At 45.8% G+C, this 21,368-nt stretch overlaps 1 protein-coding gene across 1 annotated transcript in view; it reads right to left on the bottom strand.

Annotated features, from left to right (window-relative positions):
• Nucleotides 1–21,055, bottom strand: part of LOC104463371 (protein NDRG3-like) — a 33,351-nt gene extending 12,296 nt beyond the window's left edge. The window contains 4 exon segments of the mRNA XM_010075680.1: nt 1–98; nt 781–886; nt 17,058–17,093; nt 20,999–21,055. Of these exon segments, the coding sequence (XP_010073982.1) occupies nt 1–98; nt 781–886; nt 17,058–17,093; nt 20,999–21,055 (297 nt within the window).
• Between the last annotated feature and the right edge of the window lie 313 nt (nt 21,056–21,368).

Here is a 21,368-nt window from a genome sequence, read left to right as displayed (position 1 = left end):
TTCATGCTGACCTGGTGCATCCACGTGGCACACGGCAAAATGCTGAGTGATCTCTTGCATGTCTTCGAAGTTAAAGAATGCGTTAAAACAGGATTTGTCTACAACAACAAAAAATCAGACATTTCCTGAAGTTTTATTGTGATCCACCCTCCAAACATCATGGCACACACCTGCATGAGCCCACCCCCCCTGCTGAGTCTTTGGAGCGTTGGATGCTGGGTGATGCACGCTATTGTGCCCCACTGACTACAACGCAGCAGCGAGTCATAGCAAAGTAACCGCCACGACTGGAGGGCAGGCGGACAAGGAAAGGGAAGGAAAATAGGGCCTCGCAGCACTTGGGTACTCAGAGTACATACTGAGGAGCACCTGTGTGAACATAACAGTACATGTTGGATGGGAAGATGTGGAAAGAGCAACTGAGCCCACTACAAACATTACACTACTTCTGCAGCCTTGTAAAAGGGACTTGCTCACCTGCCCAGCATCCAGGGAATGGATGCCTTGTGGCAGCTCTGTCACACACTGCAACAAGTCAGCTAGAGCACTATAGTGTGGTGGGTGGACCTATTCCCACCTTTCCACCTTGGCCCAACCTTTCAAGGGCTGTTGGAATGGACAGGGGCGTGCCACATGCTCTCTCTCCTGCAGACCTTTATCTTTTTACCCTGGAATGACCTGTCCCATCTCAGCTCCAGGCCAGGCCTGGTGGTCCCCGCACTCAAAAGCAAATACCATGAACAACCACTTTTTCAGGGTCCTGGGAATGCAAGGGCTTACGGTTGAGGCCAATGTCATGATATGTGAGGATGACAGGTCTGTTCCCCTTGGGTATGCCCCGCATGGTGACATGGACCACTCCGAAAGCTGTCTCAATGTCATGTTCCTGCAGAGAGAGAAGAAGGAAACTCAGTATTTTTTGTGCTGCCTGCACTGCAGGGAACCCTAACTGAGGGCCAGCAGCAAGAGCCTCATCCACACTTTACATTGCTCTCCTATCCACAGCTGGTGGCTCGGTACAGCTCTTGCAATCTGCAACCTTGTCAAATCTCTCTCTCCAACCACTGCCAAAAGCAGGTTGCTTTCGTACAGATGTGAAGGGTTTGGGGCTGTGTCTTCCTGTGACCAGGATCTCATTTCAATGGCCTTTAGTGACATTGCCACACTGTAGCAGGAGCTGGGTGTCCTGTGTCCGTCTGTCTCTAGGGGTTCATGGCAACACAAATGCAGCTCCACTCCTCCAGCCAAGCCCTTGCTCCCCAGCTGGCATCCCTCTCCCTCCAACCCACCAGCCCACAAGTTTCTTTGCTTCCAACTCACACCCCTGGGAACATCCTGTCTGTGGGCAAGCTGATGCAAGGGGACACAGCAACGTTTGAGAGGCTGGCAGCAGCCCCAGCCCCTGGGGACCGTGTACCAGAGCGTTTTGGAAACAGCACGACACCACAGAGCAGGCAGATGGCTATGACAGCAACGAGACCCAAGCTCTGCAGATACAATCACTGGCTGCCTGGGAGGTTGTACTCATCCACAAGGGAGTGGGTGGCAGCTTTTCCCCTTCAACGGCATTAAAAATAAAAGATACAGATCCACACTTACCTGCTCTCCCAGGCTGCCTGCCTACTGCAGACCCACCTCGGCCATTTGGCCAAGAGCCCATCAGCAGGTCTTGCCCACACTGCCCTGACTGTCACCCCAGGGTACACTGAGCACTGTGCCTTACCCGAACACCGTTTTTCCCTGCTACCACGTGTGGTAATGTGACAGTAAACCACCCTCAGGCTCCTCCAGCAGCTGGCACAGACAGGGGAGGTTATGCTGGTTTCCATCTGGGTATCAGTAGAGCAGTTAGTTTCACAACCTACTGCATGATTATTTGCCAGCAAAACTATGTGCCTTTTCCTAAGCAAAATATTGAGGGGTTTTTGCACTGTGCCTTACATAAGAGAGCAAGAGGACCATGAAGCCTCTGGGTACCTCACCAATACTTGTCCAGTGCAGAAACAGAAGCCACAAAGTCATGATGACAAACACAGAAGTGCCCACAAAGTTTTCTGAGTTGAACTAAAATAGCTGCAAACATATTTAGACAAACACAGATCTGGGATAACTATGGACTCTGGAAAAGCTGCAGAGATGGCAGTATGGCTGGGTACACAACGTCATCTGTAAGTCCTTTCATCTACAGAAATTAAAGGAGAGACATGCTCTGACTTACAGACCCTGTAAAAAGCACCAATTATTTTCCTGATACTAAAAAAAATATCTGCTTAGGGAACAGCCTCATGGTTCAGCCTGAAGACAGGACATTACAACCTCAAAATATTTTTTACTAGTTTACACAAAGTATGTGAATTTTTTTTTAAAACAATAATTTCCAATAACCCGAAAGTGATTAGACCAAATACAGGAGAGGTGAGAGTACCTGACTTGCAGTACATCAGAAATTCATCTTGCCCCTCCTCTAGGCACTCCCAAGGGCTGGCTGTGGCCAGACTGATTTAGTTCTTGCATTGAAAGATCTCCTCTTCCCAGCTGTACTTCTTTTGGGGGCCCCAAAGCCTCTCCCCTTCTCCCAGAAGCATGGCAACAGGAGCAAGCTGCCACAGCCAAATCACCCAGGGTAGCCCGAAGCCTTGTCCAGCTTGGCTTTGAAGGATAAAAAGACACCTCTGACTGCCCTCATCCTCAGAAAGGGGCCGGGTTACACCTGCACGCAGCTGTTCCATTGTGCACATGGAGAAGCTAGAGTACCTACGCTGGATGCAGGCAAGAGAGTGAGGCAGGTGAGGGTATCCAGCATGAGGTTCACCTGGCTCCCTGTCCCTTGGGCTGAGGCATCCTGTGCAGGTAGGAAACAACTGGTCCATGTGTGCAAAGTGAGCCTGGGTCCACGCCGCAGAACTGCTGGCCCTTGCAGCAAGGGTGCACAAGGCAGCCCGTGGCGCAGCCTCCATCTCCTGAGCCTCTGGGACAGTGCCAGGCACTGCCCCTTGCCCACCTTCTCGGCTCCCAGGGCTGCTCTGCTGAGCTTTGCACTCCAGCGGGCCACGTTGTGCAGCCGTAGCAGTGGCCCTCGCTTTAGTGCTCTCCAAGTTTGCAGGGGTTAACAAGTCCTTTAACAAAAGTGGCAACTTTTGGACAAGGCCGAGGGTGGCAACTGGCAGGGCACGCGGCTGAAACGGCGAAGCACAGCAAACTCAGGGAAGAGCCCAGCCAGTGCCAGCGCAGCCGGAGCTTGCAACCCCCGGCTACACTCAGGTGCCTCTGAGCTAACCAAGTGGCTGACTGCCACTACCAGCAGGTCTCTCTGCCAGCTCTGGCAGCTGTTGGTCTCTTCCATAAGCAGCTTTCATTCACTGACCTGGCAGGAAACTATCCAACTGCCTTTTATTTTTTTGTAATCTTGCTTTGTTAGATTTCTGCCAGGTCAATAAGTTAAGCTCGCAGAGAGGTCTGGCAAAAACTGGTTCTGGCCCGAGGGGAGTGCATGGAGTGGCAGAAAAAATAACTCTGCACTGAGCACGAGGCTGGTTAAACTGACTCATGACTCATGAAACTGCACCTCCAGAGGACTAGGGAAGGAGCAAAAAGTCGGGTATCAAACAGAAGCACAAAACCCAAACTGAGCCAACAATGAGAAAAGCACAGAAATCAACAAAAGAGCTGATGATACTAAAATAAGTCGGCAATACAGTGTCTTTTCTGGAATTACATTCGAACTTACTGCTAAGGTCACACGTGCTTTCACGAGGTAGAATACTGGACAAGATACTGGGAACAGAAACAGCCGCCGCTCTTCAGAGCTTTTTTTCAAGCACCTCAGAGTGCTTCATATTGCAACGCCCTGCATCTTTGTTTTCTGAAGTCGAGCTTGGGTCTTAGCTCTCTGGTAGGGAAGGAGAAGAGCTTCCTCGAGCTAAAAATCAATCCTTGCTCTCCCCACTTACTTTAACTTTGCAGATGGTGTAAACCACAATTTGAGGAAATGAGGCACTGTGTAGAGAAGTTTTTCACGTCACCACTGGGCACCAGCCCAATCTGAAGGGTATTCACCTTGCTACTCCTCCAGTCACATCAGTGATTCAAATACAGGGAACGTCCATTGAAGATGGACGCAACTTCAGAAATCCCATCTTTAACAAATCTAATTGAGCAACACTTTCAAATATTTAAGATGTTGTATCTGCAGACTTCTTACTCTGCCCTGTACAGTGACAAAGCCTTGGCCTGGGAGTACTTAAGGCTATTTCTTTTTTCTTTTGCTCGTTCCCAGGCAAGGTGGAAAACCTCTGCCTGGGAAGCAGCTTCTCTCCTCTGTTTCCTCTGGTTAAAGCCTTTTACTCTTTTAAGGCTTTTTCCAAGCTCTACAAAGCAAGTAGCAGCCACTACATTCGAGATAAGGGTTCACTTTTTTAGGAACAAACTGCAACATCGTGCTGATTTCCTTTTCGAGATTACCTAGAGAGATAAGACTGAGTTTTACCCCTAGCTTCTCTGCAGGTATTTCTATGTCCATTTTTCCAGTGAACTTTATTTTCTCTGAAACTTTGCCCTGTAGCTTTAGGGCTTTTATCCTGACCTATGACTGCAAAGGACAAAAACATTTTCAGATGTCACACAATTACAGCACACATGACTTCCCTGTCACCTGCTTTTCTCCAAAACAGTTCTGCCACATATCAAAGCCAAAGGACAGCTTAATGCAGAGCTCAGGTATTGTATTGCAGATGGTAACAACAGTCTCTACACCTCTAAGACACAACCGCTACCTTGAAATGGCCAAAAACTAGTTATTATTTCATTACATCATTACTGGTTTATTACTCTTCCAAACACGGAGCAGAATAACCCAGTTACAATGGGTACCAGAGTACTCAGTGAGAGAAGAGCAGCTTTGCAGGCTGCACCCTCTGCCCTTGCCAAACTTGCTTTTTTCACATCCTTCCTGCAGATAAGCCTTCCCTGGCAGCCACCCAGCGAGATGTCCTGCCTGGGTCACACTGCCTCCATAACTGCTGCCCACCTGCAATTCTGCATATCGTCTCCTGGTATGTGTGCATTGCTCATGTATATAGTGTTGGAGAATATCGGTAGCTTGTCATCTTTACTTCTCAGACACAGGCGTGCTTTGTTTCTGGTCTCTGTTCAGGCCAGCTGTGACACACTGCAGCAGTGTAACCTGAACAAGAGATTCACGGAATGTCACCTTGCAGCTGTCTACTCCAGCTATGGTCTGAACTCTGATCTGGTCCATAGTGCAGGGAGCAGTGACAGGAGACGGCAGGTAGAAAAGAAGTGGCCAAGAGATAGTCAGGTTTTAACAAATGTGCAGTCTGCAAAATAAGGGAGATGAATGCAAGAGAAGACGATGATCTGCAGTTGTGTTTTGAAAAGTTTGATAAAATCAGTTTTCACTTAGGGACTGGAAACTTTATCAGAGGTTTCTCTGAAGAGATTTTATCTTCTGCCCTTATTTGTACAGTAGGTAAAAGATAAACAGCAGCTGCAGACAACCGGCTGTAAATGGGAACTCAACAGCAGAGGCAGCCTGGCTCTCGGCAGCCTCCTCTCCCTGGCCGCAGGCGCAAAGCTTATGATGCAGACATGCCGAACAGCAGCGTGCTGCTGGGGAGACAGAGCAGGGACACAAGTCCTATGCAGGCAGCTACTATTGATCAACTGAAATATGCTGGGAACCACCACTTCAAAAACCCAGTTCCCTTGGGGCATGGATGAGAAGAGCAATGATGCAGGAGGACCAGGAGGGACGGAGACCAGCTGTAGCCGGTCAGACCAAAGGTCCAGTCAGCCTCCTCACCTGACTTTAAGAGTGTGTGCTTATGGAAAAATAAAATAGAGCAAGCAGGCAGCAATACATCTCAAACACTTGCATGTTGTAGCAGTTTCCCTCAATTTTCCCAACCTCCATCAATCTGTAGGTCAAAAGAGACTTCCTGAACTGGAGGTGTGGTCTTGACTTTCTCTTCTGACATCTGGGCAGTCCCCCCCTGCTACCTATGCCTTTGGCATCTGCCTCACCCTGGGACCAGAAAAGCCAAGGCTTAACAACATTCAGGGTGAAGAACCACTTTGTTCCCCATCTTGTATCTGCTGCTTTTGCATGAGATCCCCCAGTCCTTGGTTTAGAAGATGGAGAACAACTGATCCTATTTCCATGACCCACAGCTGTGATGACCTAACAGCATGTCGCGATTCCCCTTCACGTGCCCCCTTATGTGCTGACGTGCTCTGGACAATCTGGGCAGTCCTGGTACAGCAGCTTTTTTCTGCCCATCCTACTGTTCTCCCAAACTGCCCTGTCTGTCCTTTCTGAGATAAGCGGGCTGGCAGTATATCAAACACACGCGGGCGTGCTGTGGATTTTTACGGTAGCACGAGGTTGCTCTGTTCTCTGTTCCTGATAAAAAAGAATTGATTTGCTTTGTTGAAAGCCATGAACCCTGAGCTGACATTTTCACTCATCTTTCGCAATATTAAGGTCTTATGCCTCTGGGTTATCATCAGCTCTGAAGCCACCAGTGATAGGATGGTTTTACTCAATGTGCATTACATTTTACGTTTACCCAAAAGCAGAGAAAGTTTGCCACTGCACCTTCCATCACTTTTCCCAGATCATTTAAGAGTAGATCTAAGCAGCACAGGTCCCAACACAGATCTCTAAGGTGCTCCTCTACTGATCTCAAACCACAGTGAAAATAATTGCTGGCATTTTTTTTTCTTTTTTTAATCAACATTTCATGCATGAAGGGACCTCTCCTCTGACCACACAGCCACCTAAGTCCCTTAAGACATACAACTTGTCCTTTGGAAATCCAAGTAGGCTGCATCAGCTGAACTGCCTTTATTTATATGGTTCCTGACTCCTTCAAAGCATTCCAACATGTCGGCGGAGCAGACTTCTTCCCTTTACAAAAAGCACGTTAACCTTTTCCCAGTATTTATCTGTGTAATTCATCCACTATACTTCTTGCTAGTTCTATCAGTCTGTCCGGGACAGCAGGTTGGTGAATTCCCAGAACTCCTCTGGGTTCTCTTTTAAAAACTGTGTTATGGGTGAAACACTGCAGTCCTTGGGCACCACTGCAGCTTCAACAGAGGAGCATAACCTCCCACTTCACAACTCAAGTATTTCGTCCTTAAACTCATTTAAAACTCCTGGATTGATACATCCAGTCCTGGAAACTTACTACAAAACCACATATTTTAGCTTTTTTACAGCCTCTGCAATAGGCACTGCGATTTAAGGCAGGATCTCTGCTGACTCCCCAGAAAGAGCATTCCAGCACGCTACCTCTGTGAGCTGCTCCGTGGCAAGGTTGCATGCAGAAAAAAATAAATTTAGTTTTTCTGCTACAGCTAGATCTTCCCTGAGTCCTCCTTTCAGAGCCTGAGAAGCCTTAGTGCTCTCCAAACCCTCTCAACATGGCTCAATTTCTGACAGGTTTGAAACAGAACTATTCTTTTTTTCCCTCTTTGCAAGTCATCTCTCAAAATCCCCTTTTGCCTGCTTTGTTCTGTTCATATATTTAAACTGCTAGAGTTTATAACCCTTTCCATTTTCTCCAGCTTTTTGAAAAATGTTTTTTGTTTTCAATAGCCTCCATGCCCTTCTGTTTAGTCATGCTGGCTTCCCTGCACCATTTCTCATGTCTGCTGTGATAGATGGTGGGCCTTTGCTCTCTGCTTTGCTTGTTTTCAGCAAGCTTCTCCTTTTCTGTGCAGTTCTTGTTTTGAACTTTAAGTGTAAAACCAGTGAAGTTTTCTATGAGGTTTTTTTTTCTTTTTGTTGGCTGGAGCACATCACAGAGTAGCTCGTTGAAGACACTGTTTTGAACACATTTCTCTGTCCTTCCCGGAATCATGTCAATGATGGCTTCTCCTCCCTGGGGCTCCCTAACTTGTTGCTCCACAGAAGTTTGTGGCTAAAATGGAGTACTGGTGTCACGTCCTGCAGCCACAGCTGTCTAACTGACACGGGGCAGCTGAAGCTTTCTACCCTTGTTTTGCCTCCTGGCCTTGCAGCTTGTCTGATCACCACCCTGGGCCCCCACACAACTGCAGATAAAACATAAACGTCTCGTTTAGGCCTGGGATTTCAGTCTAAGTGGAATCTAATCACTGGCATTAGTTAGAGACAAATCAGATTAACAGCCATCTGCATCCTCTACCACCACCCGCATCTACCCTCTCCTTCCTGCACACTGTCTCCAGGTATCAGTGTGCCAGTGTCAGTGTCCACCAAGAGGGACCTCAACTCTCTTCTGTGGTCTCAGACAAGAATACAATAACCACCGACGGGAACAAAGCAAAACTGAGATTTTGGGTGCAACTTCTTATTACAGGTTGGTTGACTTGACAATGGAGTGCTCGGAGACAGTGCTTCTCTTGTCCCTTTGCCCTGCCCCATCTCCAGTGAGCTGATGGTCTCATGGGAACCTGTGAGTGGGAGCGCAGGGCTGGGTTCACTGTCCCGCTCCATTGGGAAACCAAAGCAACTGACCCTGCAGGCACAGGATCTCTCGTGCGGATGGCACTGCGAGTGCACACACAGTGGCAGAGGCACGGACTTGCCTTCGCTATACTGTTGAGACACACTCTCAGGTAGCAGTTGGGTAGAAGAACAGAGAGTAGCCAGAGAAAGGCCAGCAGTGCTGCTGACCGTCTCTGAAAGCCCTGCAATTTTTGCTATATGCCTTACGGTCCCAGCTCCAGAGAATCACTGTTTTTAGTCAAAGAGCCCTACATTTTAGAAAATGAGATGTGTGTTAACCCTAAAAGGCTCAGACATCGGAAGGTGACAAGACACAACCCAACAGCAGCTTTAAATCACTTGAGATTAAACATGAGCAGGAACTGCTGGGAGGTATTCCTTGCTGGGGATCTGCAGGACAGACTAGACTAGGACATTATCCTGTTTGGCCTTAACATCTTTGAATGGTTCTTAAACTGAGAAGGAAAACACTCACCCAACTATGGCTGCCAAAGTCTACATTTACTGTGGGACTGGTTATGGGAAGAAGTGGGCGCATGCTCCGGTTCAAATGGGAGAACCATCTCTGACTGCCACTCTGTCTTTGTCCAGAAAGGGAAGCAAGGACAGTGCCACTGACAAGTGCCACAGAAAATTTCCCATATTAAGACAAAACATTTCCAAGTGAGGGAATGAAGCATCCAACAGTTGCTCCAGAGGTGCTAGTGCCTTCAGCTCCAGAGACTCCCAGGCAGCAAACAGAAGTACCTGGGTGCTGGACGGCAGCAGTCCAAATTCCAGCCACGCTCTCTCAGTTCCAGATCAGAGTGTGATTCAGAGCTTAAGTTTTAGAAGTTCTTAAAGTCTGAAGTAAACCATTTGCTTCTCAGTAGGAATGATTGATGGCAAGAATTCAAATTACCGTGCTTTTCACAGCTAATTTATTAAGCTTCTTTTTTGGCATTACCAAATTAGCTTTACTCCCAATGGGAAGCTGCTCAAAGTTCAAAATTAATTCCCTGATAAAACCGAGCATTGATCTAATTTGGAGACCGACAGTAAAGAACACAACTGTGAAATCCCTTAAATTTATTTTATTTTTAAATTCAAATCTGGCAATACACACAGCAGCAAGGCATCTGTTGCTCACATTCTGCTCAAGCCTGTCAAATGTCTCTACCAGTAGAGGGTCAGAAATATCCCAAAAAGCTATTCAGCTTTAGGACACGCGGCTCCTGGTTCACCTAAGGCAAAGAAAACTGCCAGTGACGCTTTGCGGTGAGGTGGTGGAGACGAAGATTACTCAGGTCAGGTTTTCCTCTTTTTCAATGATACTGTAGCTACAGCTGCTATTTACTGTATGTCAAGGAATCATAGACTCATTAAGGTTGGAAAAGACCTCAAGGATCATCATGTCCAACTGTCAACCCAACACCACCTAACCCACTAAACCATGTCATCTTTGCCAGTCTTGGCAAAGGTGGAAAACAACGGCAGCATGCTCCTGAGGCAACCTATCACAGCTATTAACCATGGAGAGATTAAAGTAGAGATTCCATTGTCTTGCCCTTTGCAACAGCTGCCCTTAAATTTCTGCACGTTACTGAACCAACAACACTATGCTTATAAGCCAAGAAAAAAAATATTGTAAGACTGTAAAACATCACCATCTGGTAACTCTTACCATTACAGCACCACAGACCTTAATGCAGTTGGTAGGAAGTGCTTACCATGTCCTCTCTGTGCAAAATTATTTTGGAAATAGCAGAGCTGAAGGAGATGGCTGCATGGGAAGCAAGCCAAACCAGATTTAAAGCAACATCTTGAACTAAATTATTAATTTCCATACAGAGCAGAAATTTATTAATAGAAAACACAGTATTACCTATGCAAGCAGGCAATGGTTTCTAGAACTTTGTGCAACTGGATTAAGTTTTAAATTAAGAAAAAGACTGGGTGAGAAACAGTGGATGAGAACCGAGAGCAGCAGAAGAACAAGGTGTGTGATCTGGTCACACAAAAGCATCAGGAGCGAAAGGTGCTGCTGGGCTCTCCCCAACCTATTGCTGTGTATACAAACAAGGGTTTGCATGTTCCTGTTCCAAAGGCACAGGGTGCTGAAGGACAGACCCAGTGCGTATCTGTAACCCTTTCTGTGTCTCTGTGTCACCCAGACAGAAATAGCAAGTCACCTCCAAAACACAGATTCTTCTCAAGAGCAGATGCTGGCTCTGCAACATAACGACCTGAAGTGACCTACACCATCAGTACAGCTGGCAGCTGGGCTTGTGCTCCCAAATCAGAGATCAGGAACTCCTACAACCACACAACATTGAGACTGACACGCAATTAATGACACCACCTACATGGTGGAGATGGAGCAAGATGTAATGTACGTCTCCATCCCCTGCCCTGTGCGTGTGTTACACGGAGCAGTTAAAGTGACAGCTTTCCTGCACTCTGGTCAAGCATCCAATGTCGTAAGCGAGGCACCTAGCACCGACCTGGGAACATGGGGTGCTTCTTACTCCTGCTCTGAGGGTAAATCCCCCCTTCCCCAGCTGATGCAGGAAACTGGACATGTTAGATCTAGAATAGCTCAGTGCGAATTAAACCACCTGCGGGTCAGCTCTCACCTGCACAGTCTGGCAGCAGGTTGTTTTTCCCAGCACTCTGCACCACTATGTGGAGCCAGCAGAGGACCGGGTTGCAGCCTTCCCCATGGGCTGCAGTCAGAACAGGTTGATGCCTCTAGCGTTCTTCCATCCCTGGGATGGTGAGCTCACAGTGCCACACACAACGAGGAAGATCTGAATGGGCTAATACACAGGCAAGTCTAAAACGATCTAGTGTGACTGCTAGACCCCAGATCATCTTAACCCCTAAAGGCAACGTGGAAGATAGGCCAGGGGCCACATTCCCAGCCAAGGACAGTCCACCTGCTGACACAATGTGCCGAACTGCATTTTGGTATCTTGCTGAAGACCATGAGCATCTCATCTCCTGAAGATCTCCTGAAGAAGAGAAAGCAGGGCCATGTTCCATCCCTCCCAGCCTTCAGTGTCGGTGGGAACTAGAACTGAGTCCAACTGCATTGAGTTAGAGCTAGCATTACAATTACCCACTAGGTGCTCTGAAATACCATTAATGGGTGTTGCATCATTTTTCTGAAGGCAGGAAGAAGGCAGATCCCTTTCTCAACCTAAAGCGCATACATTTGCTTTGCTGTAAGAACTCACTGACAAGAACAAAAAAAGCACAGGAACTTCAAATGCCACATCTGCATAATCAGCCTCTTTAGCACACTGTTGTCACAAGCACACAGAAGGCAAAAGCAATGTCTAAGTAAACCCCACGGAAGGATTGTGCTCATGCATTTAAAAATAAAAATCATGTTTCAGTCCACGTCCAGCTAGCAAAAGCTTTCCGTAACTCAATGCTGCAGTTTTACAGAAAACCGTTTTCAGATAGAAAGCCAGTGATGGGAAGAATCAGAGGAAGAGCTTCCCAAGAAATAAGAATAATGAAAAAAATTTCCAAAATAAAATTGCATTTTAATAATTTTTAGCTTTACAGTATTTGTTGCTGTGATGTCAGCAGAAGTCAAAACCAGTAACTGGTGACACTACTTTTAATAAGATTAGGGGCAGCTCCTAATCTAGTAAGCATTTAAAAAGCTTGCGTTTTAGACCAAAACACCTTCTGTGCTGTAATTAATTATATTAATAATATTAATTTCACTCCAGCACTTTGAACAAGGGAACAAAAGAACTCATTATACAAATCAGAAGAACAATGGTCCTCAATATCCTCAAGAAAGTTTCAATGCTGCTGAGAACAGCTCCTGTGTTATCCATATGGAGAAAGCAAGCCCTTCCTCAAAGTGCTGACATTTCATGCTATTTTATTACAATAAACAGAAGATGCTTTAAAACATCCTGTAGAAATCACAAACTGGCTTTAATGATTTCATTAAAAAAAGAGCACAGTTTTGATTCAATGTCTATGACATCAGCAAATGCACGTGATGGCAGAATACCATCTCCTACTGCACAGCAAGCAAAAATAAAGCAAAGGGATTGGGCAAGTATAAGCAAACTTTTAAAAACACAGATTAAAAAGCTTCAAACAAATGTACTTGTGGAAGAACTTCTCCAAAACTGAATCAGTAAAAATATGGGCTTAATGAAAAGTTATACTTTCAGTAGAAAAAAGTGGCAAAGAATTCCTCATCGAGGTCTGTCGTCAGCTCTTCAAACACTTTGCTGTGTTATACTCTGGGTACAGGCAACACTGAGTAACTCTACATTTTCAATTAATTCCAGCAATGCGTAGCACGTTATTGTACAGGCAAACTTTCTTTCCTCCATGGGTTTATGGATGTCTTGTCTTTTCTGTTTCAGATGAACTCTCCATGTCCTGGAGTTACTTATTGCCACCTCTTCTATACCCGGTGAGCTCTCTGCCAAATCCCAGACCCAGCTCCACACCCCAGGTCCTCTTCTGCATGGTGGGTGCTGGAGATCAAAACCCTTCCCTCCCTTCACGTGGGCAGGAGGCAGCAGAGGGGGAGTACTAGCTACAGATCAGATCAAATGCTAGCTTATGTCAGACTGAAACATAATGCACTTTACTTGGATAGTTTTACAAATACATCAATATATTCCTTCACTGGTATTTAAAGCAAATCACCTGGAAAAAGGGGAGAGATTTAGGCTAAAACAGAACACGTACAAAGCAGCTGAAGAGGGTCAGCAGACGATAATAAAAGCACAAGCACAGCTCTATTATCTGTGTAGGTCACGACACCATCTGTCCATCAGCAACCCAGACTGTGTAATCCACCATCTGCCTGTGAACACGAGAAGAAGCCAAGCCTAGATTTCATTAGGGTTCATATAGCTTTCAAGTAAAATGTAGGTCTCAGATTTAGGTTAATACATTTTATTTCAGAGAATAACCTAGAATCATATTGGTAAAGACGCCTAAGCCACTGTGCTAGCTCCCCTTTTTATCTCCATTGCAAATGGTTATCAGCTTATGCGGGGGTTGTTCCAACTGATGCTCAGGAAATCTGTTACTTGTCAGGGTTAATTGTGGTTGCTTGTAGATGAACAGTTTAAGAAAACCAGTTGCTTGTACAAAAACAGTTTAAGGGCACCTGTATCTGAAAATCAGTGGTATCAGAAAAGCTGAAAGCTTCTTCATACCACATTACCCAGAGTAACAAATTTCAGAAGCAAGAGGATGCTTGCTCTGTTGACTTTGCACAGATCCGATCCTGGCAAGTTATTAAAAATTAAAAACAAACACAACAGCATCAACCATTTTTCCAAAAGGAAGGAAAGATCTTACAAAGCTTAAATATGCATGTTGCCTTGAAAAGTAACACGTGCCAAAGCTTTACAGAAAACAGCGTGCCTAACCTGTGTGCCGGGCAGTGACAGTGCTAATGACATGCTTGTGAGCTGGAATTAAACACTTCTCCCAGTCATAAGAATGGAACAACTGCAGAAATATTTTTAAACTCCAGCTTCCAGCCAGAAGGAGGGCTAGAGGCACTGCACGGTGAACCAACGCTGAGGCTGGTTGTGTTACGCCTCCAGCTGTACCCAAGGCAGAGTTCGGCAGGGGCACTGGTCAGTCCTGGAAGGAGCTGGGATGGACTTACAGCAAATCACCTTGTGGCCGAGGTCACAGAATAACACAGGCTGAAATAATACAGGACTCACTCCAGCATGTCGATGTCTTGTACTAGGGAGCTCAAACTGGACCTGCACTGTCAACAAGGCTGCCACCAGTGCTAACAGACGGTACCCCCCCTTCCCTTGCCCTGTTGGCTGCAGTCTCGCAAGCCCAGGATGTGGTTGGCCCCATGCAAAGCCACAGCTTTATCTCCATTTAAAACAGCTTTTTTTTGACTATTTGAAAAACTAAAAGGTCTGAAATGCAGGTCTGACATCACTGATGCAATGTTCTCATACTGCAAACACTGCACTGTATAAGATACTAAAATCCATCCCACAAACCTCCTTAAATTTTGTTTTAAAACCAGCCAGGTCCCTTGCAGGTATTACTGCTGTTAGAAGCTGATGGAGAACTCCACTGCACTGTAACTGGAAACCACCTTCCAATTATCAGCCTTCATGAATTTGTGGCTAGTTTGTGCTTGTTCTTCTAAGACTGAGACTTCCTGTCAAATTCTGGACAAATTAAACCTCTGCCTCAGCCTAAGTGCTTTTAAGTCTCTCTTTACACCCCAGGATCTCCCCTGTCCTCCCTAGCAAACTTCTTCCCCTCAAATTCCCCTTTCTCTGTAAGTAAAGACACCCCAGTTTCACAGAGGCCTGAATGTGGCAGCTGGATGTGCTTTACCAGACTAAAAAGCACCAGCAGCTTTTCACAGGACAACCGAAGAGCTCAACCTCCAAGTTTATGTGCTGCAGCTCGTATTAAGAACTGAGGCAGAAAACTCAAGGACCCATCACACCATCTGTTCCCGCTCTGACAGGCTGCAAACAGAGACTTAACCCAGCCCTTGGGAGTACTTTCCAGGCAGGATGGAAGGCCAAGCCAGGTGTGCTCTGAAACCATACCTTGGAGGGAGAGATGCTGGAGGAAGGTGAGGCTGGGACAACATTTACAGTCACAAGAGACTGTGTTAACTTCTTGTCAAAAAAAAAAAAATATTCTAAATGAATTACCAAGAGGGCTCCTGGAAGGAACATCTTGTCTCCTGCCCAACTGTTGCCATGGCCACCAGCTCACTGCTGATCTAAATCAAAGCACAGAAAAAGCAACAAGCATGTCCTTCCCTGGCCCAGTGCTCCACAGAGCCCCTCTCCCTGGCTGTGGGGCTGCTCGGCAGCTCTTCCCGCAGCTCAGCCCCGGGGCAGACAAGGAGCCAAGACAACAACGGCACCAGGACATGCAGAGTGCACGAATCGGTGGTTGCAGCACCGTCTTTCTCTGGGGCTCACACAGCTTCAGATTGGGGGTGTTCTCTAAAGAAGAGCGCAAAGAGGTTTTGCTTGTAGAGGGAAAGTGTAGAGCAAAAAGGCAGCAGTGACGCACAGCTCTGTTACAGAGACTCCTTCCTTCCTTCCCACTCCCTTCTGCCTCCTAAATCCATACCTGCTCACAGACAGGCAGGGCACAGGCAAACCCAGAGCTTTGTTGGGTCATTAGAGAATTTGCAGTGAAGGCTAATGCACTCAAACACTGAGGCACTGTATTCATATTCTTTCCAACCATGGCAGACAAGCCCCAACAGGCAGTGCCTGTACTCCCTAATGCTCCTACTCAAAAACACTGCACCTATTTTCACTCATTCCTCATGCCACATGGGATCACACTGTACCTCTGGCAGAAATGGAGAAGATGCAGAAAGACAGACGGAGACAAGATGGTACAGGCAAGTGTTTTAAACACATTATCTACCTTTATTAAAACAGAAAAATAATTGCCTAACACTGTGGCTACTTTTAAGACTAGACACTAAAGTACATAGATTAGTAATTTTTATACTTACAGGCTTTAAGATAACACTAAAACTCACAATGAATGGAGCTAATGCAGTACAGTGACATGTGCCTGCCCAGATGGGGTGTACTTCCAGTGTCTGTCATAAAGAGATGGAAAAAATACAAACTACCTTCTTAGGACTGTATTTATTGTATTCCTGTTCTGCACAGGCCTGCAAGTTTTCTGGAATAATCTACATCAACAGACCTTTATTAAAAGCTATCACATGATGTTGACAGCTCTACCCTCTAGCCGCACCGCTGGTGTAATACAGCGGCGAGAGCCTCTCCTGTGCTAAGCTGAACACTACAGACACAGCAGCCTCCTGCTGCTGAGGAGAAAGAAAAGCCACTGGCTGCATATCAGCAAGCTGAGTGGAAATTCAGCAAGGTAATCTGGCATGGAAAATGAGCCTGTGCTCTACAAAACACACCATGTCATCTCTGTGCTGCGCCCCGCCTAACAAAGAACATGTCCTCCGTCTTGGATGCTTGTGATGCAACCGCTCCTCTAAAAGGATTATTCCTATAGCAACCAGAGCCATCAGGCTCACCTCCACGCTACTCTGTCAGGTGAACAGCCTCCCAGAAAATGACCACAGCTTTGTCATGACCTAAGCCCAGCAAAACAAGGGTGCTGCAACTGGGGCAGCTGGGTGCTTTCCATCTCCTCTCAACACAAATAGATCATGCAGGCTCCTCCTTTCCTAGCCAGTGAACCAGATGGGATGTGACAGAGCTGCAGCTCTACAGCATATTGCATGTCTCAAAGAAACTGCTTTTCAGGACACCAGCCATCCTGTGAGATGCTGGGGAGCCTCAGCAGCATAGTCCAGGTCTGCACCTCAGAGCTCAGAACAATGTGCTCTGCATGAAAGGGTGAAAGACAATTTCTGCCAACTGGACATATTCAAGTTCTTATTGATAAAACCTTAACAGGAGTTAAAATTAAGACACAGAGCTTTTTTTATCTCTCTCAGCATTACTGATGTGCCATGGGGAGCCTGCCCACAGATCCTTTTCTCCTGTATGTGTCTTACCTGACAGTCGAAGTCCTGGAAGTTGCGAGCTCCATTCTGTTAACAAAAACCAGAGGGGGGGGAAAAAAAAAAAAAAGACTTCAGTACAGTGCTCCAGAACACCCCCAACAACATCATCAAAGTTCCCCTCAGAGACCTCTGCTTCAGCACAGTCTAGCCTGACTGCAGTCAGTACAGCAGCGAAATATAAGACCCACACAAAAAAACTGTGCAAGTTGCGCCCACTGCTATACAGCAAGTTTGCGGGGGGCTGTCCCAAGGCTGTCCACTAAGGAGGGTAGCTGTGGACACAGCTGAGAGTGAGAGCATTCCAGCAGGGACACATGCACATAGAAAGAAGGTTGGGTTTTGACTGGTCCTGCTGCGCATTATCAATTTGAATGCAAAACTCTTCAAAGGACTACCACTAGGATCTCACGTAATGAGTGCGAGAAAACAAGCTAAGTAGTCAGGAACCGGGTGGTAACTGCTGTGTGAAGGCATCATTCCACAGCAGTCACAGTGACCCATAAGCTACTGGAACCAGAGCACATGGGAACCAGGCTCAGCGATTCACAACCAGCTTTCCCTAGAGGGTGACACCATGCATACAGGCGGGCACAGCAAGTACCGCACACATTTGTCGTACTGCAAGTTGGAAGGTCTGCAGTAACAGTCCATACGCCCACATCCTTTATAAGACTCTGGTTCTAACCAGAGTAGGTTACGCTACAGAGTGCTGTCAAATGCTGCAAAAGGCTGAGCAAATAATTTGAGACAGCATTCTAGCTTATGTGGTTTAGGCATAGCACCTTAGTGCTAAAATTACAACGAGGACCACATATGCACAACAGAAACACCCTAAACATTGCTTCTGGCTGAGCACCCTAGCTGCTCTCCATGGGTAAACAAACAGCCCTGTTTTCCTCCCCACAAAGCTTTCCCACATTAGGAAGAACACAGGTTGCTACCTGCAATCTTCAGTCTGAGATGTTTAGATTGAGATATCTGCAAATCTGTTCTAAGAGTCCCCTCGGTGTTAAGTGAACTGTGACAATGTTTTGAACGTGGCGTGGCACAAAGCACCAAATCTTCAGGATGAAGGAAAAGAAAATAAAAAGCAGCCCCCTCTTATTTCAGTTTGAGATCCTGAAGTTAGTTGAGATTTCTGACATTTTCCTTCTCTGCTGAATGCAGACAGCAGAGCCTTCTCATCCACCAGGTCGTAAACAAGGTCAATTCAGTCATCCAGTGCCACAGTGATTAAGGACTATAACAAAGCCTGCGAAGAAATGAGAAACTTCTGTATGCAGCACTGGACTTGGAAGGTGCATTCTAAGTAAAGAAAAGGCTGATCTGAATTTGTACTCGGAAAAGTGCAAGATTCCCTGAGAGGGGAGTAGGGAAAAAACGACACAAGCAAAGAAGAAGAGTGTGCCACTGTGTTGCTTGTGGTCAGGGTATACCATGATGCACAAGTAACATCAGTGCTGACATGTCCTGACTCCTGGATACTTGATTCCAACCCATGGAAATCTGACTTTAAACCATTAATCGATTAATTATCTTACTTTGAGAAAGTTTAAGATTAAGGCAAGTTTTTCAGGTCTCTGAAGGTATGATGGCTGTACTTCAAAGGCAAAGAGCTAGCTGGAATGACCCAGTCCAGCCTAAGGGCTGTCCCTGCAATCTCCAACAAATTAAGCTGTTGCATTTCAGTAACTTTTCATGGAGGCTATATTAAAAGGAGTTAAAGGTGCCAGAATATGGACCAGAGAGAATAATAAAGCATCACTGGGATAAGTCTTCTGATCAGGTTACAGGCGTTACTCTCTTCTTCCCTCTCTTTCAACTAAATGGGAACATTTGAAGTTGATTTTCTTTCCCAGAATAAAGTCACTGCATTTCAGTGAGCCTGAATGAGATGAACACACACAGTCTAATGTATTTTAATTCCCTGCACTTGCTATTAGGCTTAAGTAACACACAAACAGGAGTGTTTTTATTCTTCAAAAGTCAGGCTTGTAATTTTCTGCTGACTTAGATTTGAGATAAAACAAAGCCAGGACTCAGTCCCCAGTGATATTTCCTACAGTTCAGAGAAGTGAAGAAGGTATGACCCGTTTCCAGTTCCCAGGCAATTCCACTGGTTTTACAGTTTGATTATTAAGACACCAGAGCTCCTTTTCTCTGTACAGCAGCATTTGCATCTGAAGAGTTTGTGAGCACTCACCCATTAGCACCTTAAGAGTTTTACTGTACTATTTCTGGCCATTAATCCATGCTAGCTCAAACTCCTAATCTAAAGTGGGTTGGTCAGTAAAAATCTTAGTGAACTGCCAGATCAATACTTTCTGGACTCTGACAGGCTGCACAGAACAGCTGCTTTATGGCACCACACCCATAAACTGAGTCAAGGAAATGAAATATCACTTTGTATGTTCCCTTCTGCAACCTAGTTAACACCACTGGGCTGTTCAGGTGAGCACTCTGCATTTAAACCAGAACTGTCCGAGCTAAGCAGCTGTGCAGATGACACCATGGCAAGGACCTGATGGGACTGATCAGGTGATACTTGACAGAGAGACTGAAAACTTATAAAAATGAAAAACACTTTGTTTTGGCATGCTCCAATACATCTTCTTAGGTCAGCTCACTGAAGCAAGGGAAATCTACCCTCTTGAACTCAAACATGGAAAATCCTAGGAGAATCATGAGCAAGAGCTGGGGCACTGCATTTAGGAAGCTTTTCTTCTGTAAATGTTTCTCTCTCATTTTGAAATCACAAACTGTTTTCGAGGCCTTTCTGTATTTTTATCTGTTGACCTACACTGATTTTGTTCTTCCAAGACTCACCCTCCCTGGAAAAATTTCAAAAAATTATGTTTAAGCTATGGTGGAAGCCTAATAGTCAGCACTAGACTGTAAGAATAGGCAGCTGGACTGCAGATTTCAGCTGAATTTTTAGATTTCACAGATACTGAACAGATACACTAGCACACTAAAGAAATGAGCAAAAACTAAGCAGCACAGACTAAACCATAGCAGAATTTCAGAGAATTCACCCGTGCTGTGTGGGAGTCTGCACCAGACAGTGCAGTGTTCCCCAAGCACACAGTAACGGGACAAAGCACCATATCCCTTTGGCAGCACAAGCAAGTTCTTGATGTCAGCCATTAAACAGCAAAGCACTGATAACTGCTTCACATACCATCAAACTTGTCTGCAAGGTATGGTAAGTGACCAAACCGCATTGCTCATAATCACAATTTGCAGATGCAAGATTCTAGATCTTGTTGGGATGGCCCATAATGACTGAGGCACAAAGAGCAACAGTTTGTGGCAGAATCCAGTGATGCAAGGGCTCTCCTAAAGCCCAGATGGCTCTCCTCCAGCCTACAGAAGACAGAGTGAAAGCCTTAAACAGCTGCTGCAATACAATGATCTTTTAAAGTTTTAGTGTTGCATTAATCTGGACTGCTCTAGCTAGGCTCTGCAGATACTAAAAGGAAATGGCTTTCCACTACTAAATCCAGGAAGACACGGTTGTTTTGGGGGTCAAAATACAAAAGGATAATTAAGGCAAAAGTTTTTAAACAAAAAAGTAAAAAAAAGAAAATGGGATACAATCCAAGGTTTCTCTAACAAGCAGGACCTTAATAGAAGATCTACAGCTCTACCACGTCCGAAAGAGTATCACCTTTTCAATTTCTGCCCTGCCTTTGTAAATCCTCAGTACAGTTTGGCTGGGACTCCAAACTTACCTGAACTGTGGTGGTCTGTCTTTCCCTGAGGCTTTGGAAGAATATGTAGTGGTGGATTATCAGGGTGGGGAAACATTTACTGGTTTTCAGTATTTAAGGTACTTCAAGCTGTAAATAGATTCTGGCAATCAGGGCTCCTTGCCAGACACAAAGTCTGCCCAAGTACAGCTGTGAGAGCAAAGGAGCAGCTAGCATTACCTTATCATTCAGCAGCGGTTTGATCTCTGTCAACTGAACATCCTGCAGTTCGTCCATGGTGCTGTAAGGGGAGCCAATTAATCCTCAGCAGCAAACGGGTGATTCTGAAACAAAGGCATATTGTTAAAAACTGTATTACAAGAGATGCTAGCCAAAGAAAACTTTAAGATCTTTCATTAGACTTATATATACTCCAACTGAAGCCTGAAAGTCTGAAAGAAGCTGTTTCTTGGTGCAACACAAAGCACTTGTAACTGCAGAAGGTGGCAAACAGCCACGCCACACTGAGCGTGTCGGTTCTGTTACTCCTTACCCTGCACGGTGCCTTGCCCAGTGAGAGCTGTTCCTGAAAGCTCATGCCTTTCTGCAG

The sequence above is a fragment of the Pterocles gutturalis genome, unplaced genomic scaffold, assembly GCF_000699245.1.
Source record: "Pterocles gutturalis isolate BGI_N339 unplaced genomic scaffold, ASM69924v1 scaffold39471, whole genome shotgun sequence".
Classification (NCBI taxonomy): Eukaryota; Metazoa; Chordata; class Aves; order Pterocliformes; family Pteroclidae; genus Pterocles; species Pterocles gutturalis.
This window is presented reverse-complemented; position numbering and strand designations above follow the sequence as displayed.